This window comes from Hippoglossus stenolepis, chromosome 7, assembly GCF_022539355.2.
Source record: "Hippoglossus stenolepis isolate QCI-W04-F060 chromosome 7, HSTE1.2, whole genome shotgun sequence".
NCBI lineage: Eukaryota > Metazoa > Chordata > Actinopteri > Pleuronectiformes > Pleuronectidae > Hippoglossus > Hippoglossus stenolepis.
The window spans coordinates 15,011,409-15,021,371 of record NC_061489.1 but is presented as its reverse complement, the minus strand read 5'-3'; the positions used below and the strand labels follow the sequence as shown (position 1 = coordinate 15,021,371).

General features: G+C 40.6%; 1 protein-coding gene across 1 annotated transcript; it reads left to right on the top strand.

The window, feature by feature from the left end:
* Nucleotides 1–927: 927 nt before the first annotated feature.
* On the top strand, nt 928–9,356 carry slc43a3b (solute carrier family 43 member 3b). The gene is made up of 12 exons (XM_047340681.1): nt 928–1,701; nt 1,977–2,106; nt 4,296–4,342; nt 4,470–4,546; nt 5,078–5,170; nt 5,260–5,399; nt 6,047–6,162; nt 6,264–6,407; nt 6,847–6,954; nt 7,067–7,253; nt 7,904–8,027; nt 8,121–9,356. Exons 1-12 carry the CDS (start codon nt 1,515–1,517, stop codon nt 8,244–8,246), a joined length of 1,479 nt encoding a protein of 492 aa, XP_047196637.1. The 5' UTR covers nt 928–1,514; the 3' UTR covers nt 8,247–9,356.
* Nucleotides 9,357–9,963: the final 607 nt, after the last annotated feature.

The window sequence follows — 9,963 nt, the reverse complement described above, 5'->3', positions numbered from 1 at the left end:
TAGATGGTGTCTTAAATCTCCTCCTCTGTTCAGACATGTTTTTTCTAGTTTGATGTAGATAGCTTTACTCTTCTTTCAAACTATGTGTCTTCCCTGGCGTATTGAACATTTAACATAAACAGACCAAGAGACAATGACGCTTCTGAGCTATAAATATAAAAAGCTCAAGCTAGGTCGTAGACGTGTTCTCCAAAATCTTTCTCTGGACCCCCTCAGGAGTCAGAGGAGATTAAGGGAGCAAGTGATGAAACCTTACGCTCCCAAATTGACAGAATAGCAGCAAAACTCGTTGCTAAAATGCAAAATATCCAAATCAAGTAGATGAACAAGCCTCCATGTGTAGGCAGAAAAACACCTTGACCCTGTGAAGGAGAGGTTACTCTACAGCTGCACACAGTCTTCCATATCTAATATGCAAAGAGACGAGTAAAACACACTGATAGTGTCACTTGTTGAATGTACAAAAGAAACTCATAGAGAGCCGTCTGCAGGGAGGGATGAGCAGCACCAGGGCGGCCCCGACCTGGAGCTATACGTGTAAAAATATGATTTTATTCTGCAGAAAGGTCATAGGGTCCAGACAGTTTTTCCTCTAGGGAGGCCTGTGGCATCATGGGAAGTCATGAGGTACTTGCAGCATCCCTGTCTTCCTGCCTGCTGGCGAGTGATGAGGTCAACCATGGAAGCTTTGTGAACACATCTGGAGTATCTTTCACAGCTTAACCAGTGTCTGGTTTTGGGGGAATGTGGGAGGGTTCATTTTTTGTAGGCCCCGGAGGAGAGGGATTTTCTAGAGAGAGAGAGAAGGGGGAGTATTGTGAAGGGAGGGAACTGGTAAGGGAGAGGAGGGAGAAGAGCTAGACTATATAAATTAGGAAAGTGGAGTAAGAGCATTTGGTGTGTTTTGCGAGAACACATCTTTTTCCTACTCTTCTTATTCATTTCTTTTCCTGAATACCAGTGAGTTGCTGAGTAAAGCCGAGAATATTAACAACTGTGCATTTTTCTTTTGCTGGATATTTGCTCTTTGTGGCTTCACAAGATGGTTAATTTGTTATAGATTAACACTTGCATATCGTAACAGCTCCTGTTTTATTAGATGTGTGTTTTATGTCCGACCAGTTTCTGAGTAAATATAACTTTTGTTTCGCTGCTGTTTATATGTAAATTCCTATGACTCATATTTTTTGCTCTTGGGAAAGTGCTGACCCTGCAAGATGTTTTGTGCCCGGATGTTTTCAGTTTCTGATCCTGTCTCACTTACGCAACATTTTCTATGTCAAGCAAGTCAATGTTTTTACCAGGAAAATGAATATAATGCTTTAAAGGTGAATCCTTTCTAAATGCTTCTCACATTGACTTATATTTCTCTCTTTTTTTTCAGGTGCTGTGTCTGTGTGTGTGTGTGGATCTGTGTCTTTGTGCAGTTAATTTCCATGCAGGTGAAAATATAAATTTTCTGTATTATCCCCCTGCATTTCTGTGTTTGTGAGTGAGTGTGTGTGTGTGGGACCATGCCTAGTTTTGGGAATGGCTTGTCAATGCGACGCGGCCTCACTTTTGCCACGGGCCTGGTGGAGTGTCTGTGTTTTGCTGGAGCTGTGTTCGGATGGGCTTCGCTTGTTTTCGTCTTGAAGACAGAGGGATACTTCAGCGATCTGTGCGTCAACACCACAGGAGTCAATGGAACACAGGTCTTAGGTCAGTTTGATGTCCTCACATTCACAGCTCTGAATTCTGTGCATCTATAATCATTTAAATTATTGTAAACTGCAAAAGGTTTAACATTGACGTCTAAAATTCATTGCGACTTTAAAAATGTTGGAAGAATGATGATTTTTTTAAGAAGACATCTCTGACGTGTGTGTGTGTGTGTCTGTCTGTCTGTCTGTCTGTCTGTCTGTCTGTCTGTCTGTGTGTGGTGTGGTGTGGTGTGGTGTGGTGTGGTGTGTGTGTGTGTGTATGTATGTGTGCAGATTGCAGTGGACAGGATGAGCAGTTCTCGCTGGTCTTCACCATCGCTTCCTTCATGAACAATTTCCTGACGTTGCCCAGTGGTTTCCTCTTTGACCGTTTTGGCACGACAGTGGCCCGGCTCTGTGGAATGTGAGTGCAACATCTTTACACACAATACATGAGAGTGAATGCTAAATGGAGACAAACAATTTCCTATATTGCATCTACATACTGTAGATGCAACGAGAAAAAGTGTTTCCATGCTTGGTTCATCTGCATGTGCACTAACAAGATGTCTGATCGTTTAATGCGACAATAATTTCTATTTAGCAAAGTGTAAGTAAGTTCATCATCTAAATCTACATCAGATAATAACACATCCTGCCCACAACTTGAATTGAAGTAAGTTTTGATTCTTAGAGTAGAAAAAACAATCAAACATCTGACAAAAACCTTTCGGTTAGCAATAACCAAACACTAGAGTACTCGTTCAAAGATTGCTTTTTATTTTGTAGTTCAAGCCTTCATTTCAAACAGCTGCAGCACCGTGTATTTTACATTTTATTCTCGGAAGGCACTCCACCACTACGTTACATTCCCCTTATGAAACCACGTTCTTATTCATTGGATCTAGATTCTTATTGAGATCTGCACCAAACGCCCACACTCATAAATAGCAGTGCCTTCAACATGCCTGATTTCATCAAGATGAATTATTATCTGAGAAATCCAGGATGTTGGAAAAATGGCCTATTTGCAATTTATTAGCAACATTTTATGGGACATGCTTGGGTCTTGCCCCATGAAAATTGGTTGAGTATTTTTTGTTTAATCCTGCTAACAAACTATTGTTTCTGCAATAACCTTGAATTGAATAACCTCCTAGGCAGAGGTAATGATTACAGCATACCTTCAGTGAAATGTAAATTATCAGGGTCAAGGATACTTTTCAAACCTTGAAGTGACAGTGGCATGCTTTTACACACCTAATACTGCAACATGGCACTTATGTATTCAAGAGATTAAAACTAAATCATTAGAAAGAAAAGCGCAACAAACTCTTTATTTGCTCCACTTGTGTCGGTAACACCTTGAACTCTCCAGTGTCTTAACCAGAATGTCCATTATGATCATGATGCTGCAGCCTCTACCATCAACATCACGTTTCTACCAAACCAAATGTGTTTTCACTGACGATAGATGAGCCACTGCTCTCTCCCAGCAGGACTCCACTCAGTCTGCCGCTGGTGGAGAAGCTAACACTTCTGTGCAGAGGTGTTGTGCTGTAGTTTCAGTCTGTCTGTGGTGTTTCCCTCTGAGAGATTCACAAATCTGTTTACTTACTGTTTTCTCACATGGAGGAAGATGAGGGGGAGTCACGGAGAGAGCCGAGGAAATAACATGATATGTCTTTATATTGTGTGTGTGTGTGTGTGCGTGTACAAGCACACACACATGCATGCCATGTGTGTGTGCTTGTACTTTTTACTTTGTAAGGACTATTTTGAGTAAAGACGTTAAAAAGTAAGGACATTTGGGGAAATCAAGGACACTTTGGCTGCTCCTCACATTTTCAAAAGACTCTTATGTGGTTAAGATTTGGAAGGGAATCGACATGGAAACATGGAGACGTTAAAACAGAGACATCAGAATACCTTGAGGGATGTTCTCAGCAGACACACACATGAGTACGAAGCAAACATTTAAAAAGCCTGAAGACTAAATGTTGAGTGTTTTATAAGAAAAGTAAAAAGAACACAGCAGTAAAGTGCAATGGAACTCTAAAGAGCAGGAGAATGACTAAGAAACAGAAAAGGTTACAGGACCATTAATCACTTAAAGATGGAGGAGTGTTCGAAACATGTTTTTTCGTGCAGATGTTTCTGTCCGTGGGACTGAGACGTCCTCCATTGGCTCGGAGTTAATCTGTTTTTTAAGATAACACCGTGCACTGCCTTGCTTATTGCCCCAGATATATCTAAACCCCAATAACAAACAGGTACTGAGGACATCCATATGTTTCCACTAAAAGAGGGTGGAGGAAGTTAAGGAATGCAAATAGTTGAAGAGACGGCAATGAGCTGAGGGTGGATCTTGGCTTACGACAGGCTGAGAGAAGGAAATTAAAAGAACATAAAAAGTTGGTGGGAACATGTTTTTGTTGTATCTAGTGTCACAATTTTCTTTTTATCACTGACAGTGTTGATTTCTATTCATCTTTAACACAATTTTTGATTTGCATATCAAATTCTCTATATTGAGATGCAAATTATCCATGGTATGAAGCATCCAAAATGCTAACAACATAAAAACACTGGTATTTCTTTTTCCTCCACTAGATGTCTTTACTCCACGGGCACTTTGATGGTGGCCTTCTCCACTTCAGGTGAAAAATAATTATTAGTCTGCGTCAGGCCCTTATTGTGTCAACAAACATTCCAATATTAAGACTGAAGTGTTACAGCTATAGGTATGGATCCTCATTTCTCCCATTTTGTCCTTTTTTCCATCAGCTCTGTCCAACCTGCTCTTCCCAGCTCTCACCCTCCTGGCAGTCGGTGGCATCTTGTTTCTGATCACCAACATGCAGGTACTTCACACACACATTCACATGTTCATGTATGGAAAATTCTTGTATTTTTTTGATAAATGAAAGTTGACATTAGCTATATATATATATTAGATTTGGTAATATATGTTTTTTGTGTCATTTCTGGATGCCCCCCATGTTTGCATTGATGTTATCATGTAAAGGTTCTGTAAAAATAGACACATGATCAAGAACCACCAACTCCATCTCATCCCATGACGCATTAAAAACAAAACTGAAGCAACCAAGGTTTGACCTCATGATCTTTGAGATCCTCATGTTCTCCGGATAAAAGTGTCTCGAGGAACAAAAGACAAGAGGCTCTGCCCCCAGTGAACTGTTTACGAGTAGTATAAATAGTGCAGTAATATATGAGTGCAGGGCTTTTCTCAGACCAAACTCTGGGCTTATTGATTCATAGTGACTAATCAGGTCAAATGACAACAGATGGATGCAAAGAGAACGCCTTAATCACACAGAGGGAGACGCAACATTCATCTGTCGTGATTGATGTGAATTTTCCTCCTGTAGGTTGGAAACTTGTTCGGCTCACATCGTTCCACAATCATCACTCTCTATAACGGGGCCTTTGACTCGTCCTCAGCCCTGTTTTTTATCATCAAGGTGAGTAAATCCACACGCTGCTCCCATGAATAAAATCTAAAATTCACATTCTAATGATGATCTCTACCTGCTCTTGTTTTCTCCTGCAGTTGTTACATGAGGTCGGAGTCTCTCTCCGATCCGCCTTCCTCTTCCTGACGGCCTGCAGCATCATTCATGTGCTCAGGACTTTCTTCTTGATGCCCAGAAAATTCATTCCCTACCCGCTGCCTGATCACTACACCTACGGGTATGAGTCTGCAGCACGCCACAAACATCACCCACTCACATGTGTGTGTCATGTGCTCATGTGTCATGTGTAAACATGGCTCATTATTTTGTGTTTCTATCTAAACAAAAGAAAGAAGGAAAATCACTGGAAATATATATATGTGCAAAATCTACCTCCGAATAAAAAGTCCTTTGTTTCAAATATTTAAAGGATTATTGACGATACGAGCACATTTTCAATAATAAAAGTGCATTTTAGTCAACTTTGCTTACTTGGAGGGACTTAGATTCAAGATTTTCTGCTCTGCGTTCTCTATAAAACACTGTTTACTGTAAATTGTTTGGGAGAATGTGCTGTTTCTAGGACCTGTTTGTTTACACTTGCAACAATAACAAAAAAATGTACTTGTGACGAGGCAAAATCTGGGTGGAATAGAATTTCCTGTTTGAATTATACATAAATTAAAATACAGAATGTTCTGGTCAATGATAAATACCTCCTTCATCCCTCCTCTCTGTGGAAATATCCATCATATCCTGTAGAGTGATTATTGTGGGTTAGGGCTTAAACCCTCACATATTCGGTTAAAAACAAATTGAAAAAAAAAATTCCCACAGTCCCCTCAGTCTGTCTCTGACTCCACTGTGACCTTTGACCTCTGTCAGGATAACCTGTGGTAAATCAACCACCCTGAACTCCAAAGTGGCAGAGAATGGGGACACACAGATGGAGACAGAGGACGTGCACACACCGCTCGACAAGGACGCCCCCGCGAAACAAGGTTTGCGTGTGTGACTGCAGTTCACTGTGGCACTGATCTAAACATCCAGATGTGAAAGAATAACTGTATGTCCCATGTGACGTCCCCCTCCTCTGTCACAGAGAAGAGTTTCCGGGAGTGTTTGCTGTCCAGGTTCTTTGTGTTGCACCTGCTCTGGTTGTCGGTGATGCAGCTCAGACATTACCTGTTTATCGGCACCCTCAACTCCATGCTGCAGGGGCTGACAGCCGGAGAGCCCTCGCTGGGTAAACGCATACACTGCACACATCACCTCCACCAGTTGGTCTGCACTTTTACACATAACTACACTGGATCCGCTCCTTGGTCAATGTCCCAGCCTTTCACCATCATTCATATCCATCCATTATCTATACCATTGATTCTTTGTTGCAAACACCAGCTGACATTGGGTGAAAGGTCACGATATAAATACATCTTATTGTTTTAGCAGTTGTTTTTTTCTTGTGCCAAAATATTTCTTGAAACTGTTAGTGTTAATATATTAACACTTTTTTGATTCTTGTTGGCAATTTTATAGAGTAATTACTTGTATTTAAAGCCCTTTGAGACGGGCTTAGTTTAGGTTTAGGTTACAATTAAACACTGGTGAGCTTAACAACATGAAATCACCATTAATACCTCTTTGTCATCCTCTTCAAACTAATTGCCTGTGTTTCTCTGCAGTGAGCAAGTACATCAATGCCTTTGCCATCTCCCAGCTGTGTGGAGTGCTCTGCGCCCCCTGGAACGGCCTCATCCTCGACAGACACAAAGGCAAACCTCGTGCTCCGGGTAATTATGACGAGTCCAGACACCCGAGCACATGACACACTCACACCAGAGTCCACAACATGTGTGTGCTCTTGACTTACTAAGATGCTTTATACATTGTGTGTGTTTACAGGCGAGAGTGAACAGGAGGCAGACCTGCGGGCCACCGTGCTCTCTCTCTTCCTGACAGTGCTGCAGTGCGTGCTTTTCTCAGTTTGTGCCACCATCCCGTACCTGCCTCTGCAGTACCTCACCTTCATCCTGCAGGTGCTCAACCGCTCCTTCCTCTTCGGTGGAAACGCGGCCTTCATCAGTGTGGCGTGAGTATCAATGAACACCGTCACACACACAAGTAGTTCTTTTGTGGTCCCACTTATGCAGTGTGTTCCCAAGGCAGGAAGAACGCAAAGACACATAGAGAGAGAGTTATTTTTACAAACATACATTTGCGCTGATAATCAGGCAGTCATAAAGAAGGACTGTAACACATGACTGCACAACAGAGAGCGGTTTGTGGCTCCTTAATAACAATCCCCTGATTACAAGGAGGTTTGTGAGTTGTATGTTGTTTGTTGTACAACACATTGTTACTTAAATTGAAAAGTGCTATACAAATATAATAAGAATAAGAATAAGAATAATATTATTATATATTATATATTATATTTGTAAAGCACTTTTCATAATATATTTATTATTATTATTACGTATTAATGTATTTGTCAACAACTGAGTCCTCCAGTAAAGCATCTTTAACTGTATGATGGCATATTAACAGAAAATAAATTATATCATAATAGAGTTGGGATTATATATTAATATCACCTGCACACATGAAAACAACCCCAAACTACAAATACAATAAAATAAAAAAGTAAATGATTTTAAAGGAATGTTTTATGAGTTCCTCTTATTCTGTGCGTTCTTATGATTAATTTCTCTATGCCCCGTCATCACTTTGTGTTTGTAGCTTCCCGTCACGTCACTTTGGGAAGCTCTACGGTCTGGTCATGGCTCTGTCTGCAGTGTTTACCATACTGCAGTATCCCTGCGTTTCTCTGGTGAAGGGACCTCTGGGTGGAGACCCTTTATATGTGAGTACACGACAGAGCGGATGAAAAACTGTAAATCAAGGCCTTCAGCTTCACCATCTCTGAAACGTCCCCTCATGTTTGCCTCTCCTCCAGGTGAACGTCGCTCTGACGCTGCTCAGCCTGTTGGCCTTCATCCATCCCCTCTCCGTCTACCTGCACTGTCGAGGTCTGGCCTCGCTGCGAGCCGAGAGCCAAGCCGACCCTGCTTCCTCTCAATGACTGTGAATTGAGACTAAACTTAAATTGTATTTTATATCTCCAGTGACACTGTTACCTCCTCAGTTTGTTTTTATGGCTGTGTTGCCACATGTGGGACATAAAGTCCCGCATTCATTAATGCTCTACAGATTGTAGTAAAATGTGTTCACAGTGTGCTCGCCACACTCTAAAAGCTTGTTCACAGCCTGCTCTGACTGGACATCTGTATAAGTTACAAATAGTTCACACAGATGTATCAGTTTATTTTTTTATTTTATTTTTACACCGTAATACACTTTCATCTGAGCTCTTCTCTAAAGCACTTGGTTACAATGCAACATGTGGTGCTAAAGGGTTTTTTTGGTCTGTTTTGTGTCTTATTTAATTCTAGCCACCTATCACACCCTGGATATGGTGGCTTTAAAGTGCCAAACGATGACGCCGGTTTTTGTAAAAAGCTGAAAGAGAAACATTTAGAGAGATGTGGGACACATTTAGGAGCTGAAATCACAAACACCAGACATGAAAATGTGAAGCCCCTCTGCTCGGGCAAAGGTCGCTATCTTTTACTCTCTTTACATGTGGCATTAAAATGTGTTTTTAAGTGATCGGATCACAAACCTGTCCACAATCGTACCCATGATGCAACGAGAATGGATTGTGATCCAATTGGCCAAACTATACCTCCGGAGGTGGTCAGGGAAGCACTGTGACCACGTTGTAATGACAGGGAACTGCTCCAAACTAGCGAGGTAGCACAGATCTGCCCTCTGCTGGACTCTCAGTGGAGCTGTTTTACACACAAATGTGTTCTGTCCTTCTCAGGTGCTTGGTGTTTGTGTAACACAGTAGCAGAATTTCTACTCCTACCTGCCAACTAATGTTGACATGTAAAGAATTAAGTGTTTCTGTTTTCTTTCTTTTTTTAATTCCAAATGTTGGAAGAACTTTGCTGAAATGTAACTATAAATATGCAAATATGAGGATTGTGCTTATATGAAATATGCCTTTTGATCTGAAGTGAAGTAGTAAAGGGCATTATTCTATTTTGAACTTGAGAGGAATTATGTACCTACAGGTGGTATAAAAATGCAATTGAAATCTATTAAACTGAAACGAATGTACATGAAACATCTCTGGTAACTCTGTGTTTTACACTAGATGATATTTAAAGGCTTTTTCCCAGTTTTTGTTTGAAGGTTTTAAGTCTTTTTTAACTGACAAGTTAAAATTACTAAAATGTGAAATCAAGTAGGATATTATATGATATATTTACTTTCCAAACTCAGGGTCCAGATAAAATACATTATAATTTCATAGAATAAAATACAAACAAAAGAACAAATGAGGATAGGCTTTATAAATTAATGTCAAGCTAATTGGTAGTGTGTGTAGTGCTGAGCCTAATATTAAATAAAACCAAGATGATTTTATTTTCAGAGTCATTGAGCCGGCAAATAAATTCATTTATTTAGGAGTATAGACTCCTGCCACCACAAACATCTCACTCACTTCAAACCATTTAGGTCACTTGAGTAATATTCTCACAGCATCATTATGAGCAACTTCAAAATTTGACCACAAGTCGGCGGTATAGTGATATGCATGCTCTGAACAGAGACGCCTGTACACAGACTAAACCTGCACAAAAGAAATGTACAAACATCCTGCCTAAAATACCAGCATCTGTCATTTGATGAGTAATAAAATGTCCAAGATATTTCACCTCATTACTGAT

Bases quoted from the DNA above. Each gene is read 5' to 3' on its own strand.
- slc43a3b (XM_047340681.1), top strand. From the start codon at position 1,515: ATGCCTAGTTTTGGGAATGGCTTGTCAATGCGACGCGGCCTCACTTTT. The intron at 4,343-4,469 runs GTGAAAAATAAT...TTTTTCCATCAG, and splicing joins GGTGGCCTTCTCCACTTCAG to CTCTGTCCAACCTGCTCTTC. The intron at 6,408-6,846 runs GTAAACGCATAC...GTTTCTCTGCAG, and splicing joins AGCCGGAGAGCCCTCGCTGG to TGAGCAAGTACATCAATGCC.